Source organism: Haliotis asinina, chromosome 5 (assembly GCF_037392515.1).
Source record: "Haliotis asinina isolate JCU_RB_2024 chromosome 5, JCU_Hal_asi_v2, whole genome shotgun sequence".
Classification (NCBI taxonomy): Eukaryota; Metazoa; Mollusca; class Gastropoda; order Lepetellida; family Haliotidae; genus Haliotis; species Haliotis asinina.
Window position 1 is genome coordinate 22,691,196 of NC_090284.1, and position 27,366 is coordinate 22,718,561.

The 27,366-nt window shown below is 39.0% G+C and overlaps 1 protein-coding gene across 1 annotated transcript; it reads right to left on the bottom strand.

Moving 5' to 3' along the window:
• Positions 1 to 711: 711 nt before the first annotated feature.
• Positions 712 to 27,200, bottom strand: LOC137285056 (WD repeat-containing protein 13-like). Its single transcript, XM_067817258.1, has 13 exons — positions 27,091 to 27,200; positions 25,246 to 25,301; positions 24,661 to 24,749; positions 24,243 to 24,297; positions 16,351 to 16,499; positions 15,762 to 15,844; positions 14,922 to 15,062; positions 14,472 to 14,638; positions 13,690 to 13,749; positions 13,106 to 13,248; positions 11,715 to 11,834; positions 3,780 to 3,898; positions 712 to 3,385 (listed from the first exon to the last, which is right to left on the bottom strand). The coding sequence occupies exons 1-13, from the start codon at positions 27,167 to 27,169 to the stop codon at positions 3,189 to 3,191; spliced, it is 1,458 nt and encodes a 485-aa protein (XP_067673359.1). The 5' UTR covers positions 27,170 to 27,200; the 3' UTR covers positions 712 to 3,188.
• Positions 27,201 to 27,366: the final 166 nt, after the last annotated feature.

The following is a 27,366-nucleotide window of genomic DNA, read 5'->3' on the forward strand; positions in this document are numbered from 1 at the left end:
GATTTTGTGGACACATTGTATCCTGATTGTGTACATTGGTGCTCATACTGTTGATCATGGGATTGTCTCGATTATTTACAGACCAGCACCATATAGCTGGAATAATATTATGTTTGGCAGTAAACAATAACCACCACAACTAAACCAAACCAACATCAAGGGTGAGTAAGTTAGAGAGTTGAGTTTTATGCTGCACTCAGCAATTATTCCAACCATATGTCTGTAAGTAACTGAATCTCAGCCACACAATCCAGTGATCAACAGCATGAGCATCGATCTGTGCAATCAGGAACTACGTGTCAACCAAATCAGCAAGCCTGATCACCTACCTATTCCCGTTAGTTGCCTCTTACAACAAGCACAGTCAACGTTCATGGCAAGCATGGGTTGCTAAGGCCCAATCTACCCCGGACCTTTACGGGTCACCAACATCAAGGCATACTGGTGGCTAGTAATCATCGTGTTAGACTTAAGACATTACTGCTTAGATTAACCCAAGTGTTCGATTATGCAATTGTGGAACAGGAATAAAGTCCTTGAAACTCGCAGGAATCATCCTGCCAAATGCTCTCACCCATCTAATCTGGTGTCTTGTCAAGTGCGAATCACAATTCAGTAAGAAAAGGAAGAACATTAACCATGAGACTCAGATGGGAGAGAATCAATGTTGTGCTTCAGGAACATCATTTACCAAAAATAATAACGCAAAGAAACAGTTGATTGTTTAATTTACAATAACATGGAATGGACATATCAATAATCAGGAATGTTTTATAAAGTTACGAAGGTTGTCATGACATGGGGACTCGTCCAACTGGACAGGAGATAGCCATGTTGTAACTTGTCTGTATGAGGTTATTTAATGCCATTTTCAACAATATTTCAGTCATAAAATGATATGTCAGTTTAATTCGGGAGAAACCCCGAAAGATGACAAATCTAGAAACAAAATCAAATGGAATCTGGAATTCAAACCCACTCCTCTATTTCCGGCCCACTGGGCAACTGCACCACTAGGCCACCAGTGTCATGTTACATGCAGAGTATGTACCTGCTACAATGCAACATTATGGCAAACAAAACGTCCTGTCAATCCATCTGCCTTCAACATGGCCTCAGGGTAAAATATCTCAAAATCAGACTACAAGAATGAGCAACAGAAAGTTTGACTCAAAATGGACACTAGAAATGGGCTTCACACACTGTACCATGTGCTGAATCAACTGGGGTCTTCTGCAAGAAAAGCCGATCGCCTATTTTGGGCACAAAGATAGTGACATAATTTCTCAAGCCAAGCTATGGTGGTGAGTGATTGAGTACATGGTATGTTTATAATTGTCTGTTGATGGAATACACTGGATGGTCAAGGATGGTCGAAGGGAAGGAGATCAGAATATTTCTTGTTAATGCCATGCTGCATTGAAGGCATTGCATGGAAAAATGATTTCCCTGGACTTCTGACATAATATTGCACATACATGTGAAAATACAGGGAATAATACATCTTATATGATTAACAAAGGATAATTTGTACAATTAATAAAACATCAAGGCTTCATAATGTGGAGAGGTTCTTTCAAGAGTCTAACCTTACAAAAGCATGGCAACCTTTCATGACAACCACTTGTTTCTAGCCTGTGGTTTAAGAAGACTGTACTTAAAATGTATTTATGTGATGATATACTGCACTTATGTGATAAACTGAAATTCAATAAAGGAAATGTCTTTTCTCTCAACAGCATGTGTATCTCATTTCTGATGAAACGAAAATGGATATTTTCATGAGTGGCACAAAGACAAATGCTCTTTCCATTGTATGTTTTAGAGTGTTGTTTCCAGACTGAGGCAAACTGAAAGTAGTACATGAATAAGGTATATTTCAAATATCCTGTGAAAAAAAACAAACAGGATGTCCACTTAGATAACACTACTCATATACTTATATCATCAAAATTACTCTTCTTGGGTGTTTCATTCATCTCTCATAACCCTTAAAATATTAGTATCTTCACAAGAGTCTAATTTTGATGAAATAGATTACTAATGGTACACTTAATGAAGTTTGAACCACATACTGAAAAACAGAAAACTTCATAAAACGTTTTCAATGCTTCCTTACAGTAAAACACTGATAAATCACATCTTGATTTTTCCACTATTCACAGCCATGACAAACATAAAACTTGATGAAACTAAAAGAATGATAATAATCACAGAAGCGTTATAACAGCCCATCAGTATTGCTAATTTTCATGTTTGATAGGCAAACATATTTCTAGATAACCATGGCATGAAATGTACAGAATTGTCCTCAAAGGCATTAAGTGTGCCTGGAAAGTTTTTCATTTGACTTTCCAAAAATCCCTGCGATGTATTTCTTACTTCCTGCTACTACGAACTTCCCAGATTACCGAATATTAGACTTGAAGACAACATACTCAGGTTCATCCCATTACCTACAGACCTTTAGGCGGTAAGGCGACGATTCAATCAGTCCTAGTGACCACTGACACTCAGTCTGACTTGAAGGGTGGGTGCATGGATGGGTTAGTGAGATGGGTAGGTCAGTGAGTGAGTGACATCTGTAGGTGACTAAGACATGTGGGTATGTGAGACGGGGTTTACACTTCTCTTAAAAGTACTTTTTGCCAGAGAGGAGCTGCTCTCAAGACCTTGGTGAACGGTCATATTAATCACATTGCCAGTCCTTGCATAATATGTACCGGTACTAAGGTAAATTAACCTCCAACCAATAATTCCTCTGCCTAGTAAGGAGGGCCTATAAGAGGACACAGGTGATACCGGTTCAAACCCTTTACATTACATGTGGTATATCTGGGGAAACTGAGCAGTTCATATCTCCTAATAAAACCTGTTTCAATTTAAACTATCTTCTGCTATTGGTGCTACCCTGAGTATCAGTGCTTTTGAATGTCCTTTTAATTTTCAACAGTTGACTTTGCCACAAGACCCTTCTATGTCAGTACACATCCTGGGTAACATATTCAGTGCACACATCTATATATTATGAACAATAAGTGTTGATACAGACGCCCCATATTCACTACAGATAAGTGGATCCTGGAGTCCCTTAGGGTCAAGACAATGTTCCATTGACTTCAATGCCAAATTTGAAATACTGGTAAGAATTCTACCTAAGCCGGGCCCGGAAGTATCTCTTGTCTTATTCACAAAATGCCCTGTTTCCCTTCTCTCTTCCATATTATAACAAGTCCCTGTGCATCACACGAGGCTAGCAGACTCTCATCACAGTTGAAGCAGACGTCCAGAACTGGCGCTGAGTGACCGAGCAGTTTGTTCACACAAGACTTGGATTCTTTTGTTATGTCGAAAAAATAAACACACATGTCTTCACTACCCGAAACTGAAAAGGAAAAGATCAGTATTTCAGTCGCTCCAAGACATGTCGGCTTCATGTGGGAGACAAGAAGTAACGCAGGTCCTTACAACTTTGGGGAAGCACATGGACCAGTTTATGGTTCAATCATATTATAATCAAGGTAAATCTTAATTTCAAATGCAAGATCATGGGATCATTACACTCCCAAGGGAAACAACCCTGCAAGTGAAACTGACACCTTGAACGAGTGAATATTTCACTTACTTATGACTAGTCTTGAAGAAAGTACAACTATCAATACATGAATACATACTATTCCTTCATGGAATAACTGAATTCATTCAAAAGAATAACTCAGCCAGCTAACTGATTAGTACATACATTTTTTGCCAGTTGCAATGGTTACAGAATTACCCACCAACACAAGCACCCTGTCTGAAGGACATGAGAGGACAGAAAGTACTCTTGATGTGATGAGTCCTCTGTTTGATGGGAAATGACTTCTTCAGCTGTAATGCCCCATCATTAGATATAATTCTGCAAGCAGGAAATGATAATGACACTAAAGACTGACTGACCATTTCAGTTATGTCACTTCAAAAATCTGTCACTGATGTTTCCTTTATTCAGTTTGAGAACCCACTCATGCTCCGAGTGAGCCAGTACTCTGTCACTTTAATCTTTGTTAGGAACAAAGATTCTGCATTTTATTTGTTTTTCCAGCAATATCACAGCAGGGAACACCAGAAATGGGCTTTGCATATTGTACCCATGTGGAAAATCGAGCCCAGGTCTTTGCTGTGATGAGTGAGTGCTTTAACCATTGGCCTAGCCCACCACCTCTTGGTCATCGTAAACTGGAGAGATACATATCGTGAACTAACATATACATCTACAGTTCTAATTCCAATTTGGAATGTTAAAACCTTCAAGTTAGCAAGCTCTTCATTTAAATTCACAGATTTATTTCAAAACTGGTGACAGTTTCTGGTTTCAGAACTACAATGCTGAAACTGATGGTATTCTGTTACTTGTTAACATGAACTGATGACCTGATAAACTGATAACATATTTACAGGGCATCCCTTCTGAGTTTCCTTCCTGGTATTTCCTTTTGAGAAGCAAGTAAACACAAAATGATTCCAATCCTCTTGCAGAATTTTGTTAAGTTGCATGAGGAATAGAGCAGTGTATGAAATAAGCCAAAAACCCCACAACTTCAAAATGTTACCAGCCCGAAATGGATTTAACTAGACCAGAAACCAAGATATTGTGAATTTACTCAGATGCATGGAATATCTAAATTTTTTACCAGACCATCACACTGGCTAGCTGTAAATTTAGACCGTTCTTCCAAAATCCCATCTCGGTCAGTTGGACGTGCCTTATTTCATACACTGAATACAGGCAATGTCAACATTCTGAAACATGTATTTACTGTGAACAGGTAATCTGTAGTCTGTGTTACGAGAGTGTATTTTCTGTGATTTGAGTCGTTATTAAATATTATTGCAGTAGTTGTGTTTGGGTCACAATATTTAAGGTTTTAGTGTTAGTTGTTATTAATTATTATTGCAGTAGTTGCAATTGGGTCACAATATTTAAGGTTTTGGTGTTAGTTATTATGGGTCACATTTCCTACAGAGAATTATTTAGTGGCATGCCTCTAAGGCAGTACTTTAGTGAGTGAGTGAGTGAGTTAATGTTTAACGTCACATCGGCAATATCTCAGCCATATCGTGACGAGAACATTTAAATTAAATATATGCATATGGAAAAATCTGTCAACGGAGGACAGTAAAACAACTAGCATATCACAGTTTTAAGTAAAACTAGTATGGAAAGTTAAAACTAATAGCACTATTTAGACAATACATAATAAAAACAGACTATAGATCGCCAACAACTGAAGGTAGATCACCACACTAGGGACCATGGGGACTTACAGTACCTTTGCTACCTGCATGGACCCTAGTTGGATTTACATCATCCCCTCAGCTGCTGGCGATTGTACGAAAGGTTAGCCAAAATTAAAACAACATGAATACTACGATTAAAAACCTGGCAGACTTAAATTTACTGTGAATGTTTGTGGACTTACGTACCCTCTCAGGAGGACAATAATTTTACAATACTTCAACCCCCTTTGAGGGTACAGCCACCAACAATTCAAGTTACTAATTCAAACTACCAATCATTAAAATACATCTATTTACAGAAACATACTATTCAAAATTCACCCAAAAAATCAATTTCTTTTAAAAAACCTATAATAAAATGAGAATTAACGTTGGTAAAAAGATCCTTCATTGTTTTAACTGTAAAATATTTATCCCTTGTGATGGAGAATTCAACACAGTCAAGCAGAATATGCTTGACCGTGACTCTCTCATCACAAGGGATGCAAAATCGAGGATCCTCACCTTTCAACAGGTATGCATGAGTATATCTAGTGTGGCCAACACGACATCGTCGTAGTATGACCTCTTCAAATCTGGATTGACAACCCAAGTGGGTATAACCAATGTAAGGTTTTATCTCATGTAATTTATTTATACCCACTTGGGTGTCCCACTTCTTTTGCATCAGATCACGGATGTAAGATCTAATGGTGGCTTTGTAATCACTGTAGGGAATAAGAAGCGGTGTCACAGATTTGTTGAGTGCTGCCTTGGCAGCAAGATCGGCCATTGTGTTCCCTGAAATGCCTACATGGCTGGGTAACCAACAGAAGACGATGTCGTATTGGCCAGTAGCAAGATTATTATACAATTCAATAATGTCAATTAAAAGTGGATGTTTACATGATAAATTTTTAATCGCCTGGAGACAAGAAAGAGAGTCTGAATAGATTATATATTGTTTACGTTTAGGGTGTCTTTGAATATATTTGAGAGCTGTTAATATGGCGTTAGCTTCAGCTGTAAAAATAGAACTACTAACTGGTAATCTAGAAGATATTGTTCTGGATCCAATGACAGTGGCACAAGCCACAGCGCCACCATCCTTGGACCCATCTGTAAATAAGGATTTATAATTGCTATATTTATGTTTTAATTGATTATATTTTTGCTTATATTGTAATTCATTAGTCTCTGATTTTTTAAATGTGGTCAATGTTAGGTCTACTTGAGGCCTGACCAACTGCCAGGGAGTAGAAGAAAGAAGACGGGAGGGAGCTATGTTTTCCAGCTGAATCCCAGCAGCAGAAAGAAAAGGTGTAATTCTATGTCCCAGAGGCGGGACAAGAGAAGACTTTTTGTTGTATAAATCCTCATAAAGGGGATTGAAAACACAGTTATATGCAGGGTTAGAATGATTAGAGTATAATTTAGTAATGTATTGTAAAGCTAACTTTATACGGCGCTGCTCAAGAGAAGGTTCATCAGCTTCAACATAGAGACTGTCAATAGGTGAAGTTCTAAAAGATCCAAGACAAAGTCTCAGACCTTGATGATGGACAGGATCAAGAAGTTTAAGATTGCTTTTGCAGGCTCCCCCGTAAACGATTGAGCCATAATCAAGTTTAGAACGAACTAGTGATCGATAGAGATGGAGAAGGGTAGCTTGATCCCCTCCCCATTTTGAATTTGAAACAACTTTCAACAAGTCAAGTGCTTTCAGGCATTTAGTTTTAAGTGATTTAATATGTGGTAAAAAAGTTAAATGTGAATCAAAGATTAGACCCAAGAACTTGGCTTCCTTCACAACTTTAATGGGCGTCCCATCTAGAGACAGTTCAGGATCTTTATGGGGTTTATATCTACGACAAAAATGTATGCAGTTAGTTTTCGATTTAGAAAATTTGAAGCCGTTTTCAAGACACCATTTATTTATTTTGTTTAAACAAAGCTGCAGTTGCCGTTCAATGGTATGCATATTTTTCCCACGACAAGAAATATTAAAATCATCCACAAATAACGATCCATCAATTGAATCGTTTAAAACTTTTGATAAACTATTTATCTTGATGCTAAAAAGTGTGACAGACAGAATACTGCCTTGTGGAACACCCTGATCCTGATTGTAATGATCAGACAGGGTAGAACCCACTCGAACTTGAAACTGTCTGTTATTTAAAAAGTTTGCAATAAATTGAGGCAAACGACCTCGCAAGCCGAAGTCATGTAAATCTCTTAAAATACCATATTTCCAGGTTGTGTCATATGCCTTCTCAAGATCAAAAAAGATAGACACAGCATGTTGATTATTAATCAGTGCATTTTTAACAAATGATTCCAGTCGCACTAAGTGATCGACAGTACTTCTGTTTTTACGGAAACCACACTGTATATCAGTTATAAGGTTATTTGTTTCCAAGTACCAAACAAGTCGATTATTTATCATGCGTTCCATGGTCTTGCAAACACAGCTAGTTAACGAAATCGGACGATAATTGGATGGATCGGTATGATCACGTCCAGGTTTAGGTATGGGTACTACTATGGCGTCACGCCATGATGAAGGAAAGTTACCCGATGTCCAAATATCATCAAAAATATTTAGGAGAGTTTCTAGGCAGGATTCTGGTAAGTGCTTCAGGAGTTGATAATGTATGTTATCAGCTCCTGTAGCAGTATCATGAGCTTGATCAAGAGCAGTATGGAGCTCATGAATAGAAAAAGTTTCATTATAATCTTCCCCATTATCTGAGTTGAAATTAATAGTTTTCTTTTCTTGTTGTTTTTGATACTGCTGGAATTTAGGTAAATAATTAGAAGAGGAAGAGTGTTTAGCAAGGGTTTCACCCAGTTTATTTGCGATATCTGATTTATCGGTAAGTACTTGATCTCCATGTTTAAGATGATTGACAGTAGATTTAGTACCTTTACCTTTAATTTTCTGGACCATATTCCATACCTTGGACATGGGTGTCCGAGAATTTATTTTAGATACATAATTTTGCCAAGATTGGCGTTTGTTCTGTTTAAAAGTACGCCGTGCTTTAGCATTTAAAATTTTAAATTTATTCAAATTATGCACCATAGGATGGCAACGGAAATAATGTTCTGCTTTTTTCCTTGCCTTCCTAGCTTGTTTGCATTCATCGTTGAACCATGGTTTTCTTATGTGTGGAACTGCAGAGGACTTTGGTATACACTCATCAGCTATGGAGTTCAATTCATCAGAAAAACATTTAATAGCATCAGGAACGTCAGTAAAACGTTCAGGTTTAAGCTTTTCAGCACACAGTGTTTCATATAAAGTCCAGTTAGCCTCTTTAAAATTCCGTCTTGATGATGGAGGAACATCGGATGGAGTTACAGCTTTTAATATAGTAGGAAAATGGTCACTTCCACAGAGGTCATCATGGACTGACCATTCGAATTCATTAAGTAGTTCTGAATTTGTGAGTGACAGGTCAAGAGCAGAATAGGTCCCTGTCCCAGGGTGTAAATACGTATTGGAGCCATCATTATAAATACATAAATCGTTGTCAGAACAGAAGTCCTCCAACAACTTACCTTTAGCGTTTATATTTACACTACCCCAGAGAGGGTTGTGCCCATTTAAATCTCCCATTATAATACAGGGCTTCGGGAGTTGGTCATAGAGAGCTTGCAGATCAGTTTTGGCAAACGTCGAAGACGGCGAAATATACAGCGAGCATAGCGTAAACGCTACGTGTAAAGTAATTCTCACAGCAACAGCCTGCATATTAGTATTAAGTGATACAGGGCTTTGAATAACGTTTTGTCTGACTAGAACGGATGACCCGCCAGTGGCTCTATCACCCGGAGGTGAAAAAGAATGATATGCATTAAAATGGCGAAGGTCAAATGCATCTGTTTGTTTTAAATATGTCTCTTGGAGACATAACGCTGAAGGTGTGAAATCTTGGACTAATAGCTGTAATTCATGTAAATTAGTCCTCAAACCTCTGCAGTTCCATTGTACAATATTGTTGGAATAAACTATCTTTTGGGGGGATTTTTTGGGGATCTACCCCGCACTCTTTTGGAGGGCGACAAGCTATGTGCCCTAGAATGGACGTTTTCAGAAACGTCCATATCTTCAAGAGACCCATATTTATTAAACAATTGAATTTTATTTTGTGACCCCTTAGGAGCTCTGCCACTTTGTTGCTTTGAAGCATCAGACTTAGGTTTGGGTTTAGTTTTAACAATTTGTTGTCTATCAGCTGTTGAATGAGACTCAGAGCGTGACTGTGAAGATGACTTATGATCAGAGGACTTTGATGTAGTAGGAAGTGATTCCTCAGTCTGGGATGATATAGCAGGGTATAAAACCTGTGGGGAGTCGGAACTGACCCAAGTCAAGGTAGTTTGGCATCCTGTGGATGATTTTGTTATTTTAGAGTTGGATTCAGATGATGATTTTGCTACTGTAGCATAACTTTCTAGAAGGTCAGATCTCTTCACCAGTTTCTTTGCCTCAGAAAAAGAGATATTTTGGGTGAACTTTATTTTGTTAATCGCCATTTGCTCTTTCCATATTGGACACTGTTTTGACGAAGATGAATGGTCGCCAGAGCAGTTAGTGCATTTTTTAAAGTCACTGTCACAATCTTCTGTTGTGTGTGTCTTCTCACCACAGTGAGCACACACAACAGACAATGTGCAGGTAGATACACCGTGTCCATATTTCTGACATTTAAAACACCTGAGCGGGTTGGGGATGTAGGTTTCAACTTGGATATTGCAGTAACCCGCCTTTACTGATTTGGGAGCATTTGGCAATGAAAAAGAAAACAGATAGGTATTTGTTTGGATTGTTTCATTGTTTTTTCGGGTGGAAAAGCGCTTCACATACAGCACACCTTGATCCTTCATTTCGCATGCTATATCAAGCTCGGACATGTCAGCAAACAACCGATCACGATCTCTGACGATACCTTTACTTGTGTTCAAGGTCTTGTGAGCAGAGACCGTGACCGGAATGCCCACAAAAGATTCAATGTTCATCAGATTGGTTGTCTGCTGTTTCTTGCCACACTCTATTAGTAATGCACCCGAACGCAAGCGTCTAATGTTCTTGACATCCCCAGCAATACCTTGAATGCCCTTAGATACTGCGAAAGGGTTCAACTTCAATGGTGTCTTGTCCGGAGTCTCAATAACGAGGAAACGTGGCCAATACTCAATCGATAGAGACGGTCTATGAGAAGTATCAACGGGATCAATTTCAAGTGGACGTTTAGTTTTTTTGGGGGGTATTTCATAAGCCATGATTGGTGTCATATGATTCATCATCCGAGCTCCCCACCCACCATGGAGTATCACAAGGACAATGCTAAAGCAAGCGGGCCTCCAGCTTGCAGCACCAAGGATACCCGGATGATATACTCCAGCAGAAGAATTAAGAGATTAATAATTCTACCAGATTGGCCCATGAGCCACCGCCTTCTGGCATAGGACTCTAGGCAAATTACAGAACAACATACTTCAAATTCAAAATGTTTTAGATTATATAGTCAAGTCCAAATTTACAACGATTCCAAATGATATATGTGCATTGATAAATATAATAATGCCCCATGCACAGGGCTTGGCATGACCAGCCGATTGGTCGAACCGGGCCTATTCGACCACCCGTCTAGGCGAAGTCAGGGCCGAAGTGGTGTATTGAGCAACAGGAACACGGTTGCAAGCTCCTATTGCTCTCAACCACCAGGATCCCCTCCTCCGCCGACACAGGGCTGCAACCCACGGCAAACGGGTTGGTGGACCAAATATCCTCCCGGGTCCACTACGGGGATGTCGGCGAGCTCTTGGCGTTACCCAGCACCCACCACGAGGAGGTGGCTCGCCACGGGTGCCTAGTACTTTAGAGTTGCCTCCCTTTGAAAAACAAATACATGCGACCACTATGATTATTCTAGAGCTCTCCACGTCAGTGGCGATGATTGTAAGTGCTCGAAAGTTCTTGAAACTATGAGTGAAAGTATATATAAATGCTAGTTGCTGTGATGGACACACAATTACTTGAGTATATACATCATCAATCTCCATCAATGCTGCCAGACTGCTCGCTGTGTTACATTCTGCATAACTGTTTCTCCCTTGCACTAAGACTTTGGTGAGTTTGTTATATGTTTTGTGACCCATTGCTGTAGATTTTGTCTCATTTGTATTGTATTTGAAATCGGTATTGTGAAACTGACTTGTGACTTTGTATAATTTGCTCTCTTTGCTTAATAATACAATATTTGAATGTTTTAGACTTGTCTTTGTTGTTTTGCTGGTTCACAGGGGATTTCTTACACCTTTTGTCACGGCAAATTCTTAATTGTAACATCTGAAATCTGCCTACTTTGAAACATCTCAGTGACGCGCTTTTGACACAAACAAGCCTGCAAAAGAACACAGCTATAGAGGTGATTCCCAGTTACCTGAAGAGACACAACGAGTTGAGACAACAGTTGACAAGGAGAGATGGATCACGGGCTTCTCGGTTGATCCACGCTCGTGCTGATATACTTGTGATTGGCTGACCCTCACACACAGTGATCCTGAAATATATCACCACACAGTGCTCATGCCAAACAGCCATTACACATCACATAATAAGCTTGGACAAAATATGTTTGGGATATTGGTATTTTCATGATTGATATTTCATCAGTGTGTCAATGGATAAATAGATGATTATTCATAATTTCAATATTTACATACATCCTTAACTATTTTTGTCCAGCATGTATGGTTACAATGTACAACAAGTGTCAATCAGGTCTCAGAAATCAAGATGTATCCATATGACATCAGCCCATATCCTAAACCTTCTACAACCTCAGAAATAAACAAATACAATACTATCAAGCCAAACAGCCAGCCACCCAGCCACCCAGCCAGCCAGCCAGACACACAGAGAAAGAGAGAGAGAGAGAGAGAGAGAGAGAGAGAGACAGACAGACAGATGTTATTGCTATATATGGTAGTGTTGGGAATTGGCTCAAAATCTCTTAATTGATGATTGGTTGAGTTCAACCAATTAATCATCAAAAATAATTGGTTAGGGTCATTTTTCAGATTTTTCCTATCTACATTGTCACTGCAGATAAGTATAACATGATGCAACTTGCATGATAATACAACATGATAATAACCTTTCTGGAGTCCTCATGAAATATTCAGTCATAACATTTCAATTAGTGAAATGAGTTTTCTATAAATTAAACTGGTTTTCAAGACCTGACGACTTTCAAGATACGGTGTATCATCAAGTGTTTCAAAGACTAAACCAATAGTTCCAAAATTGTTTGATTAAGAATATACGTGATCGATTCCTTGGTCATTGGTCAATGTGACCACTCGTCTTTTATCTCAATTTATCTGAAAACAATTAACATATAGCCCGCAGACCAACACTATAATGTACATATATTGCAATGTACATAGTGGCAGTGCTACCATGAATTACGACACAAATAGCCTACCATATATAGGCAATGGGAAATACACAGTTATTGTTGATTTGATCTACAGCTACAAGGCGGACTTGTAAAGCATTTGCAGGTCATTCATGGTTAAAACAGCATTAAACTTTTCTTTTGATGGTTGTTAAAACAGACATCTTTGATCTCTACAGTGGTACATGTCATAGCATTCAAATCTCTTTGCAATTTTTTACACCCTCCCACGGATTCTTTTGGATGAGACAAACAAATGACTTAGTTAGATGAAGGGAGATAATTATCGCCATCAGTTATCTCCCCTGTCCAAGCTACATCTACAACATAAAGTATCATGAATCATGGACGTACCATTGCAATAGTTTTACCTGCGTGTCTTTGTGAGTTTACCGGTTGCTACATCCAACGTGAAAGAGAAGATGGACCCCCTCTCATCTCCTGCCCACAAGATGCGGCCACTCGAGTCAAACGCCAGACAGTGCACTCTGCCTGTCACCTTGCTACAACCTCCCTATCAACACAATGTGATCAACATCACACAGGCTTAATCTTCAAAAATTGACAAATTTATTATTAAGAAGTAAAAGGTTTTCTAATAATTATATAATTTTGCCAATATGAAAAAATAGAAATTCTTTCATTTAAGACAGAAAAAAGATTAGAAAGCTGAAGAAAAGAACCAAATAGTCTATCTTCAAAAAGAAATGGTCATAGCTTATAAGCTACAGATGGCGGAACCTGTGATGATTTACATCTTTTGCTGTTGGAGGTATTATATAACTGCCATCAAACCATGTTTATGGTTACACTGAAGATTGCAAAATTCAGTTTAGAACACTTAGTTGCCAGAAGTAAGTGGCTATATTTACACCAGTGAGTTTGAACGTTTGATGGGAAGTATATAACAGAATAAGCCAAGATAACCTGTTTGTGGTGTGGAGTATGAGCTCACCTTGTATCCTTTACCTGTTGACATGTTCATGACCTGCACGTGACCTCGGCTATTGCCGGTCTGAGACGTGGTCAAGAGAAAATAGTTGCTACTAGATTTCTATTTAAGGTGCTAAAACTAGGACTAGGGCACACCTGCACAAAGCAATCTTTGCCCTATGACTATCTTAAGCTTATGTTGAAGAATGGGAGTTACAATATTTGTAGCGCTAACATCGCTTCATGCATGTCAGCCCAGGCACCATCTGTGTACATTTACAAAGTGTCTTACATGTTTTGTAAACTAAAACAAATCATACTATATCCATGTGAATCACAAATACAAAAAACAGGTGAAGTCATACTGGTTTTTAATATTATTTTAAACAAATATGGGGTTAGAAACCAGGAATAAGCATCTAATCATGGTATCAAACATTGGTGAAGATTCGAAGCTTTTCTAACAAAGCTACCCCAAACTCTATAACTGTCATAATGATATATTAAAGCCAAATTTACAGATAACAACTTCCTTTCTTTTGTCAGTGCAACATGTCGGTACTGAAACATTCCTCTCACAAAATATACTAAACAGCAAAAGAAAAGCAAGTATCGAAAAAAAATGAAATCTCATAAAAGTAAGCATTCATACTGATGTCTTCTATTTAAAAACTTGACAAAAAAACATAGTGCGTTTCCTTTGCTGTTCAATGACTAAGAAATTGTTATTCATCAATTTGTCAACACTTCCCAACATGTAAAAATGTCACTGAAAATACACAATGTTGCTGTTAGAAAGGATACCACAAACATGTTGTTGTTGATTGGTTGGAAGAGGCAGCAGTGTAGCTCCGCCCCTGTCCCATCCTCCATGATTCTCATACACGATCCTGAGGACACGTTCCACAGTCTGGCTGTGCCGTCCATCGATACAGACAGTATTACATCATTGGACAAGGACCACACAAAATCTGTCAGAAGGAAAAACAGCACAATTCTCAAACAGTTGAACCATTACTCTAGATTCTTGTTTAGGTTGTTTACGAGTTTGCTTACAGTTATGATTACATAATATCTGTTGAGTTTCCTGCAAGGTTTTTCCAGTCATATTCCTGATCATCACAGTGGAGGACACCGAGAATTCAAACAGATTTTCAGCATGAAGAACTGAACGATGGATCGAGGATCAATGTGTATCCTTGAACGGAAAACTAACATGACCACTGTACCTCCACACTCCAATGAGCAACTCACCTGTCACTCCAGCCTTGTGTCCCCTCAACATACAAATCACAGTGGCTGGTGGTGGTACCAGCTGACAGATAGACAGAGTGCCATCCACTGACGAACAAGCCACTCTAGACTTGTCATCATGGGCAAACTTCACACTTGAAACTGTAAGACAAGATACTACTTTAAACACAATAGAGACACTCAACTGGGTACGTTTCTTGTACCTGTACAAATGTTAACTATCGCAACAAATAACATGAACAACATGGAATAGTTCAATATTTTCACTTAAATTACATTTGAAGTGATTCTTGTGTACCAGTGACTTCCATGTGTGATTTCCAAGCATAATTCAACCAACACCATGAAGATTCGGTTGGGATTGATCTTCAGTGACCTGTGCTTGTCATTAAGAGGTGACTAATTCAAATGGATGGTCATGCTTGCTGATGTGGTTGACATGTGTCACTGTATCCCAGTTATGTGATAAATGCTCATGCCGTTGATCACTTGATTGTCTGGTCCAGACTTGACTATTTACAGACTGCTGCCATAGAGTTGGAATATTGCTAAATACAGGGTAAAACTAAACTCACTTATTCCTCAACGTACTTGGAATGGTTTAGCTCATAGCCTGACTCTCACACAGGTAAATACTTGACTCTATGTGCAAAATCAATTCAGCTGGAAGCACTCATAAAATCTAGAGTAGAAGACGGGTTAGAAAACACTTCCTGGAGTTTGTATTTAGCACTGTATGCAGTGAGATCATGCTGGACTGAACCTGGACACATCCCAAAGAGACGCTAATGGGCAATGATAGATGTGTAGAACAATCAACACAAACTGTCTATATCTCACCTGAAGCAGTGTGCTGGTCAAAGATGTGATGCATACCAGTAAAGGCATAGTTCTCTGACAGACTCTTCCCTCCAACCATAGCTCTGTAAATGTATGATGATGACAATGTACTCAGGATTGACGTTAACAGAAAAAGGTTGTGAAACATCTGTATTGTGACAGGAATTTCATGATCCACTGATACTGATGAATTGCAAATATGCCTTTTACTAGTGCATCAGACAATGCTTTTGGGACATACGATTTCAAATCATACTACTAAGGTGCTGTACTGGATGGTACAACCTCAATACTGTCAAACACTCTCACCTACTAGCCTCTGCTGCACTGGATGGTACAACCTCCATACTGTCAAACACTCCCACCAGCTAGCCTCTACTGCATTGGTAGATACAGCCTCCATACTGTCAAACACTCTCACCTACTAGCCTCTGCTGCATTGGTAGATATAGCCTCCATACTGTCAAACACTCTCACCTACTAGTCTCTGCTGCACTGAATGGTACAACCTCAATACTGTCAAACAGTCTCATCTACTAGCCTCTGCTGCACTGAATGATACAACCTCAATACTGTCAAACACTCTCACCTACTAGCCTCTGCTGCACTGGTAGGTACAACCTCAATACTGTCAAACACTCTCTTCATGGGCCCTTCATACAGATGTTTGAGGGAACCGCTGCTCATGTGACGTCTATGGTACTTGCGTCCATCACTGAGAGCGATGGAATCAAAACTCTGAAATTAGGATCAAACTACATGAACTTGGACACTGATACATGCAGCAGTAAACTTATCTTCTCACAACACACAGGAATTGAATTCTTAACTTTGTCGTATAACAAAGACAAATGTGCCTCTTCATCCTCTTGGGTATCACCTGCACTTGGCTACCAGTATCTGATCTAATCACTGTCTGTCAAGATCACAGATGATTTCGTTTATATAATTAGTTTATGGTACTGTAAATAGATGTAGTATGGTATTGTTAGAGTGTGTTATATATTGTTGGGAGTTGTTGTTAGATTATGTTCGGTAATACTATGGGAACAGGGTTATGTTCAGGGAAGCGTGACCAGGTATGGCCAGAGAGCTGGGGTGTTAATTTGTAAACAATAGAGAGGTGTTGAGTAGCTTGGGTATGGGAGGTCAATATAAATAGTGAGGAAGGGTAGTAATCTGCACAGTCAGCCAGAATCACCACTGTGTTCACCTGTATGGGTTCAACTTTTGTATGGGATTGCATCTCACGCTGGCTGGCGTAAGTTTTTATTATCATTATTACTTTTGTATTTATTGATTGAGTAGATGTAGCAAGAAATTGTTTTACTGATGTAGTATTTCTAGATATATGTGCATATTGTAACACTATATAGCCACAAAGCCATTCAAAATTTGAATGTTATCGTTCCACAAAACCTGTTCCACTTTCAAATATGTAAATCGGAGTAAAGTACATGCATAAAGTATAAGACATTGACACATGTCTTACTGAGTAACTGTAGTTACTTATATTGTATTGTAGTGTCCCGGAACTGGCCGGTTATCCTTAAAGTAAGGAGAGGGGTATTATCTCCGCCTGTAAGGAGACAGACAAGAGTCTTCCCTGTTGTACAAGGAGCATGTATCTCCTAGTAATGTGAGATGTGGATGGCACAGCCATCAACCATTACACAGGCCCCTTAAACTCCGTGAGGGAAACCATCGCCTGGGTGTGAGGGATACCACCCAAATACCATGACGTCACCAAGTGGAACCACAGTGCACTGACATTCTGATTACATTGTAAAGAGAAAGTGTTCTCTCTGAGTGGCTAATTCCTTTATTGTTATTTAGTTCAATTGTTTAGTTTCTGATTGGGATTATATGTAATCATTATCTATATTAGTGAGGGTATTAGGATTTTAGTGTAGTTAGTAGTAGTAGTAGTAGTATTAGAACTTTAGCAATATAAGTGGTAGACAGAACTGTATATGTAGCTAGGTTAGGTAATTAGATTAGTTAGTTGTATTTGCACCTGTAGAATTAGTTTAGTATAGGTATTGGGGTTACTTATATCTTAAGGGGAGGAATAAAGTTTTGCAAAACAAACTATTCTTCTGTTGTGGTTACTTTGGTATGTGACATTTTGGTGGCAGCGGTGGGATAATTAGATTATTTGTCACTATCAAAGGGAACCCTAGTTGTGTTCTGTAGCGCATTTGATGTAGCGTTGTTGATTGTATATCGCTGCAGAATCTTTGTGTCCATAAAGAAGGGTTAGAACATACGGCACCACTTCTGCGTCCTTGAGTGTATGATTTGGAATTCAAGGGTGGAGGGTGTATTGTGGTTATTGGTCAGTTAAGGCCATTGGTTCGTCGTGAACATTTTGAACATTGGGATATATGGGAAATCACCTCCGGTTTTATTCTTGGTAGGATCCCTATTTATTCCAGACAGTTTGACTTTTTGTGTACCCTGCTTTGCCCTCATACAGACAATTATGGACATTGACAAACTTATCAAACTGGGTCAGAGTTTAGGGTATGAGAAAGATGATTTGAGAGTGTTTGTGAAAGAGCAAATGGAGTTGGAGAATGAGAAAGAAAAGGACAGGCTCGAACGGGAGGAAAGAGCTAGGGAGCGGGAGATTAAAAAGTTAGAACTGGAGGAAAGAAAGGAGAAAGAAAGGTTAGAATGGGAACGAGAGAGAGAACGATTAGAATTGGAGAAAGAAAAGTGTAAAATACAGTCAAATGAAAGAATAGAACTAGCCAAGTTAGAAAAGAGTGCAGCAGGAAATCAAGAAGGGCAGGTAGGAGAGAATAGATCGGCAGCCATTCCCAAGATGCCTAAAATGCCTCCATTTGACGACCACAATGACAATATTGATGCATATCTGCAAAGGTTTGAACGTGTAGCTACAGCGCAAGGCTGGGACCCGTCCCATTGGGCAGCTTACCTGTGTACTCTGCTGAAAGGTAAGGCTTTAGAAGTATACTCCCGGTTAAATGCCTTTGAGGCTGAAAATTACAATGCAGTTAAAACTGCATTACTTAAACGCTATGAAATGACTGAGGATGGATTCCATCAGAAATTTAGGACTGCTAAAACTGAAACAGGTGAGATTTTCACACAATTTGTAGTTAGAATTGAGAACTATTTCAACAGATGGATTGAACTAAGTGGTACACAAAAGACGTTCGAAGGTGTGAGAGATTTGCTGCTGCGTGAACAGATTTTGAATGTGACTGGAAGGGATCTGGGTATATTCTTGAGAGAGAGAAAGCCAAAAGACGCGATGGAAATGGCTAGACTAGCAGAGCAATTTATAGAAGCTAGAGGTACGAGTCATGGAAGATACAATAGACCAGTTATTCCAGGTCAAACTGACAAGCAGGTTTCCAAAGGGAAAATAGTCGAGGGTAGCGCATCAGGTAAAAATGGTACTTGTTCCAAACAATTTGTTCCTATTAAGGAAAGGACATGTTACAACTGCAATCAAACTGGGCATTTGGCAGCACAGTGCAAGAAACCCAAGTTTAAAGTGGCAAGTATCCAGGTGAGTGAAGACAACACAAACATGTCTCTAATACATCCAGATAACACAAAAGTAGAGCCCTGCATACATGAAGTTCTAGATGGTGATGCAGCAACTTCAGAGGAGGTTACTAACGCAGATGTAGCCTCAGGGAGTGTGCTTACCAAAGATCACCGCATGCCATTTTATCAGGGAAAGGTAAACGACACTCCAGTAGATGTGCTTAGAGACACGGGATGTAACGGTGTAATAGTGAGGAGGTCAATGGTAAAAGATGCATGTTTGACTTCAGAAACACAATCTTGTAAATTAGCAGATAGCAGGATCTTGACACTTCCGGTAGCATGGATTACTGTAAATACGCCCTTTTACACGGGTATGGTGAGAGCAGCATGTATGGACACACCAATCTGTGACTTAATATTAGGCAATATTCCCGGAGTTAGAGAGCCAGGAGATCCAGACTTGATGTGGGATAAGCAGGACATTAAAACAGTAGGTGCTGTAGAGACAAGGAGCCAGAGAAGAGTACGCCAAGTAGGCATGGAACCCTTGAAGACATTGGAACCTGTTGGGTTGACACTGAGTCGAGGTGAGTTCGTATCCCTACAACATCAGGATTCAAGTCTGAACAAAATAAGAAAATTAGTGGAAGAAGGTAAGATTAGGGAGACCCGACATAGTACTTCCTCTTACTTTGTGGAGAATGATATGCTGTATAGGAAGCATACTTCCAATAAAATGGACAATGGTAAACAAGTTGTACAGGCAGTAGTACCGGTTGGATTGCGCACACAGGTAATGAAGGTATGTCATGAAGCACTGATGGGTGGACATCTTGGAATCAAGAAGACTCTAGATAGGGTAATCTCACAGTTTTATTGGCCAGGAGTAATTGGTGATGTCAGAAGACATGTTCAGTCTTGTGATATTTGTCAACGTACCATGCCGAAGGGAAAGGTAAGGAAAATACCACTGGGACAAATGCCATTAATTGAAGTGCCATTTGAGAGGGTAGCTGTTGATTTGATTGGTCCATTGTATCCTGTCACAGACAAGGGTAATAGGTATATACTGACGGTGGTTGATTATGCAACACGATACCCAGAAGCAGTAGCTTTACCCAGAGTAGAGACGGAATATGTTGCCGAAGCTCTGTTCGAGATATTCAGTAGGGTTGGTATCCCCAAGGAGATATTAACAGACATGGGAGCCCAGTTCACGTCAGGCGTGATGAAGGAGGTAAGTAGACTATTGTCCATACATCAGCTTACTACTTCCCCTTATCATCCAATGTGCAATGGCCTAGTGGAGAAGTTCAATGGAACCTTGAAGACGATGCTGAAACGGATGTGTGCAGAACGACCAAATGACTGGGACAGGTATGTACCTGCTTTGTTATTTGCTTACCGAGAGGTACCTCAAGAGAGTTTGGGTTTTGCCCCATTTGAACTCTTATATGGACGCACTGTGAGAGGACCAGTACAGATTCTGAGGGAAATCTGGACAAGAGATATACCAAATCCAGAGGTAAGAACCACATATGAGTATGTGCTAGATCTTCAAAACCGTCTTGAGGAGACTATTCACGTAGCACAGCAAGAACTTCAAAAGAAAGCATGTAAATACAAAAAGTTCTTTGATGTGAAATCCAAGCCAAGAAAAATGAAGGTTGGTGATAAAGTATTAATTCTGTTGCCCACTGATTCAAACAAACTGTTGCTGCAGTGGAAAGGGCCATATGAAATACTGGATACCTTTGGCATTGGCAATTACAGAATACAGGTTGGTAACAAGATTAAAACCTATCATGCCAATCTACTGAAAAGGTACATTGAGAGAGAGGAGGTCAAGGACACAGCTGTATGTGACGTCAGCATAGCTCAACTTGTGCATGTCAGTGCTGGTCTGGTGGATGTCAAGGCTGAAGAGGTGAGTATGTTAGACATAGCTTCACCTTCTTTAGTTTCTAAGGAAACGTATCAGGATGTAGACATTTCTGAAGATTTGACAGAGGAGCAACAAAATGAGGTGAAGGAGCTCATAAGTGAATTCAAAGATGTACTGAGTGATTTACCAGGGAAGGTAGATTGTATGGAATATAAGATCAAGCTGACATGTAATGAGCCTATACGATCCAAGCCCTATCCACTTCCTCATCATATGAGAGATGTTGTAGCTAAGGAGATACAGCTAATGTTAGACATGGGGGTGATAGAACCTTCTCAGTCACCATATGCATCCCCCATTGTACTTGTGAAGAAGCCTGACTCGACTTACAGATTTTGTACCGATTTTCGCAAACTGAATCAGGTGACCGTATTTGATGCCGAACCAATTCCATTAGCTGATTCCATCTTTGCACGGTTACGGAACTGTAAATATCTTACCAAAATTGATGTAAGCAAAGCATATTGGCAGATTCCAATGGAAGAGAGTAGCAAAGAACTGACAGCATTTATAACTCCTGATGGATTATACCAATGGAAGGTGATGCCATTTGGAGTAGTTAATGCACCTGCAGTATTTTCCCGACTGATGAGACAAGTATTGCACAACATACCAAATACAGACAACTTCATAGACGACATCATAGAAGGAACTGAGAACTGGTCACACCACATGGTAAGTCTGAGAGCAATATTTACGAGGTTAAGACAATTCCATCTTACAGCTCGACCTTCAAAGGTAAAAGTGGGATATAAACATCTGGACTTTTTAGGGCACAAGGTGGGTAGTGGTCTTATTCAACCAGAAGGTAAGAATGTAGAAAAGATCCTAAATGTGGAGCGACCTCAAACCAAGAAACAAGTGAGAGCGTTGTTGGGACTGACCGGGTACTACCGGAAATTTATCCCAAACTATGCAGCCATAGCAGTTCCGTTAACTGATCTCACAAAGAAAGGAAAGCCAAATAAGGTAATATGGACAGAAAGCCAGGAATTAGCTTTCACTACGTTAAGAACCCATATGTCAAGTTTTCCTATCTTGAAACTACCTGACTTGAAGAAACCATTCTTGGTAAGAACAGACGCTTCTGACGTTGGAATCGGAGCTGTACTGCTACAAGAACAGGAAGGTGAGCGATTTCCAATATTGTTTGTGAGTCGGAAGTTAGTAGATCGTGAGAGAGCGTATTCTACAATAGAAAAAGAGTGTTTGGCTATTGTGTGGGCAATACAGAAGTTAGAAAGATATCTGTATGGGAGAGAATTTATTTTGGAGACTGACCATCAGCCCTTAATATGGATGACCAAGGCAAAAATGACCAATGGACGAGTGATGAGGTGGGCCCTGACTTTGCAACCCTACAGATTTCTAATTCGTGCAATCAAAGGAAGTGAGAATGTTGGGGCTGATCTCTTGAGCCGGTGTTCACCCTAGTCATACTATGTGTATGGCAGTGTGTAAATAATGTACTCTCTGCATATCCAGATTATTTGTCAGCAGTTATTTCTTATGTATTACTGTGCTATTGTACATTTAGACAATTGTGTTTTATGATATTTATGCATTAAAACAAACTTAAATGTGATCTTGAGTGTAATATATAATTGTACTTGTGTACAATTACTTGAAGAGGGGAGTGATGTCAAGATCACAGATGATTTCGTTTATATAATTAGTTTATGGTACTGTAAATAGATGTAGTATGGTATTGTTAGAGTGTGTTATATATTGTTGGGAGTTGTTGTTAGATTATGTTCGGTAATACTATGGGAACAGGGTTATGTTCAGGGAAGCGTGACCAGGTATGGCCAGAGAGCTGGGGTGTTAATTTGTAAACAATAGAGAGGTGTTGAGTAGCTTGGGTATGGGAGGTCAATATAAATAGTGAGGAAGGGTAGTAATCTGCACAGTCAGCCAGAATCACCACTGTGTTCACCTGTATGGGTTCAACTTTTGTATGGGATTGCATCTCACGCTGGCTGGCGTAAGTTTTTATTATCATTATTACTTTTGTATTTATTGATTGAGTAGATGTAGCAAGAAATTGTTTTACTGATGTAGTATTTCTAGATATATGTGCATATTGTAACACTATATAGCCACAAAGCCATTCAAAATTTGAATGTTATCGTTCCACAAAACCTGTTCCACTTTCAAATATGTAAATCGGAGTAAAGTACATGCATAAAGTATAAGACATTGACACATGTCTTACTGAGTAACTGTAGTTACTTATATTGTATTGTAGTGTCCCGGAACTGGCCGGTTATCCTTAAAGTAAGGAGAGGGGTATTATCTCCGCCTGTAAGGAGACAGACAAGAGTCTTCCCTGTTGTACAAGGAGCATGTATCTCCTAGTAATGTGAGATGTGGATGGCACAGCCATCAACCATTACACAGGCCCCTTAAACTCCGTGAGGGAAACCATCGCCTGGGTGTGAGGGATACCACCCAAATACCATGACGTCACCAAGTGGAACCACAGTGCACTGACATTCTGATTACATTGTAAAGAGAAAGTGTTCTCTCTGAGTGGCTAATTCCTTTATTGTTATTTAGTTCAATTGTTTAGTTTCTGATTGGGATTATATGTAATCATTATCTATATTAGTGAGGGTATTAGGATTTTAGTGTAGTTAGTAGTAGTAGTAGTAGTATTAGAACTTTAGCAATATAAGTGGTAGACAGAACTGTATATGTAGCTAGGTTAGGTAATTAGATTAGTTAGTTGTATTTGCACCTGTAGAATTAGTTTAGTATAGGTATTGGGGTTACTTATATCTTAAGGGGAGGAATAAAGTTTTGCAAAACAAACTATTCTTCTGTTGTGGTTACTTTGGTATGTGACACTGTCCTCTAATAAACACTTAACCTGATCGTCAGAGTCCCATGGTCACGGACTAGTGTCAGAATGGTTTTGTTGGGGTAACATTTGAATGTCATGAATATCTCAAATTATCCCAAGGAGATTATTGCCCATGTATAACAGTACGTCATGGTGCACTTACCTCCCCTGTGGTTTTACAATTGCTGCGTATGCTGAAAGATCGACTCCTGATGCTCCTGTAATGGTTTACACAGACATTAATCCAAAGATGGAAAATACATCATGCATGGAGTACTCGTCACCTGTACTTAATCCACAACACCATAGTGACCATGTTACAAGTTATATACTCCTTGCTTCTGATAAATAGTTGCAACAATATGTAACTTTCTGAATAAAACAGAGGAGAGAGTGACAAGCAAACAGTAAGACAGGCTACTCATGGGTGAGTGTGAATGTACGTCCTCTTCAAAGAGGGGACTTCGAGGGACTTCAAATGTTGCCCTGTCTTTTGCAAAGAGGTTGAAGATAAGCATGAGTCAGGATAAGAAGAATATATAAATATATATGCATAAATATTAAATACATTATGTACTCACCCTCCATCTGAGAAAGCCGGACTTCCATATCGTGATGTGAGGAGCTGGGCACGCATGTGAAGGTAGTCTCGTCTTGCTGTTTGGTCGCGCTACACATAGACATGGATAATTTAGACTATCATTTAAAGAAAATTCACATGAACAAATAATGCTTGACATCCTATTCATTTCAACTTTTTACATAAACACATATTTGTTCAAAAATTATAAACAAGATAAATGAAAGATTTTATTGAATGATGTTTAAGTGCCATCCTAAAAGATATGTAAATCTTAAACCCCATATCAGCTGGATATGCCAGGAAGGGCCAAAGTGAGGTCCAAGATTTACACAGACTTGATGTCAGAGCAGGTCTAGGTAAAAAAAATCTCTGGAGGAAACCATAAATATGGTGCTGACAAACCAAACCATCATGAGGGTAAGGAGGGATTCAAATCCATCAAGTTTCTGGCACATGTAAGGGAAGTAACTCTGCAACTGCAAAGCTAATAAGATGAGCCATGTGCCCTGCTTATATGATTATAGTAAATAATTACATGTCATTCATAAACATCAAAATATAGTCTGTTTGATGAAATAAATACCTCGCTCTTGGCATTTTCTCTCAACAGCTGACTTCTTCTTCGTATATACAGAGTTCCTTAAAGAAATGTAAGACAGGTTAATATCAAATACTGTTTCATCATGTCCATACTGCTAAAATGGCATTATGCTGCCTGATATGTGCAAAGAACTTTTCTGAGTTGGTGTCAGAGTCTGAAGTTTGTATTTCTGTTAAACTTTGGCATGGTGTGTCCGCTGGCAAGAATAAGAAAAAGACCATTAGCCTGCACCAGTTTGATCAGCCTCAGAGACATGCATTCACATTGGTATAATTCTGAAAACCCATTTCATTTTTCACAACTTTGATAACTCAGTGGTGATTAGCAGACTTCATGTTTACATCATGACGTTCAGTCAACAGGAACTGGAGCTGATCATATCTTCACCAGATCAATCCTATGTAACCATGTCAAACCACTCACTTATGTAGACAAGGCTAAAACTAAAGGGAGGTCAAAATATACTTCTCAAGTTTCGATAGGGACAATCAGATACATCTTATTATGTAAATATACACATTAAGAAAAATTAAAAATAAAGCTATCCTTCTAGAAGGTAGAACACTTTAGTTTATCAAGATCATATTTATACATGTCAGTTTGACGATATGTTCATATTATTGACACACAATCTGGGATAAAAAAGCATTGGTGATGGTAGCATACAGGTGTCTCATGTCTCACCGCGATACTGAGGCCCAGATATGATATGCACTGCTACACTGCATTTTCAATGTATTGTCCATAACAAGTAGCCATCAAAGATGGATGACAACTTCTTATTTAATGCATTGAAAAGTCACTCTATGCAATAAAAAAGAAGTTGTCATCCATAAAGTTAAATGTTTCATTTTGAGTCACAAACTTCTAGAGTGCTGATTAAACAATTAGTAAAGCAGCCATCACTTGGATAACAAGCTGATACCATAGCTCACCAAACACCTGTTAACAGTTAATCCACCAGTAAGTCAACTAATATTAGAGAACGGACAACTGACCATCGCTGAAGTATCCATCAACCACACACACCAAATCATGTCATACCAGTAATTTTCTTACACAGAGCAGCTAATGACAAATGTGTGAAGTACATTGTTTTAATACTTTGTTCTGCTTATATTTGACAAAAACACTCTTTAGTTGCCAGTCTCGTAAATATTCACTGAAGTGTCACATTAATCATGAGATCACTGACAAACTTGTAACCAAAGACCATCTGTTAAATGGTCTCTGTTATAATTGGTGATGTTAAAGCATAACCTAAATCTGATTATTTTCTGAAGAACATTGTATAAACTATTGTAACATGTGCCAATGTAAATTAACTACATTTATCATATGTTTAGGAGAAAGAAGTTGAACTAGCTTTCCAAACATTTAAGTTTTTTACTTAAATGCCACTACTTCGATTTTCACAGTTCATACGTCTCTGTGCTAAGTCAATGAAGTCATTCATGCTCATAAAACCAATAGAGTAAAACTCATAGCATGCATTTCCTCATTCTTCCCAGACAGGCCAGAATGTGAGATGCTACCATGACTACTGGTGCCTCTTCACACAGACTAACTTCAATCATTAAGTTGGACCCCTCAGTTTGATAATATACCCACTAATACGCCCATGCGCGGCTTGTCAAATGCACCCAAAGTACTCTGTCCCGTAACTTTAAATTTGATCTGATATCGCACACATTTTGTCTGTCCCCAGCAACAGTGACGTCGGTGGGTGTGTTGTTTTGGTCGTCATGTCAGCTAATAATTCAAAGAAATGCTTTACCAAAATAAAAATGTAAAGGCAATATGGTTTGGCATCAGAGCATAACTTACTAAATTGTGGGTTGTTTGGGGCGCGATAAGCGTTGTATTTCGCATCAAGAGCGAGCACCTGTTGCCAAAGTGCCGCCATGATGCATTCATTACCGTCGCTTGAAACGTTAGTAAATGTAAATATTTATATCCCTTACTAATAGATGGAAGACAAATTCCCCCGTGCTCTCCCGTGTATATGTATAGTGATGTTCCATGACAATACAATAAAAAATATGTCCTATCAGTATGGAGATATAAAAATAGATCACGTTATGTGTCTGTGTTGAATGTAAG

Coding starts and splice junctions, on each gene's coding strand:
- LOC137285056 (XM_067817258.1), bottom strand. CDS start 27,169: ATGGCGGCACTTTGGCAACAGGTGCTCGCTCTTGATGCGAAATACAAC. Junction 16,500..24,242: donor ATTGTAAAACCACAGGGGAG/GTAAGTGCACCA, acceptor TCCTAATTTCAG/AGTTTTGATTCCATCGCTCT. Junction 11,835..13,105: donor AAACTCACAAAGACACGCAG/GTAAAACTATTG, acceptor GATATATTTCAG/GATCACTGTGTGTGAGGGTC.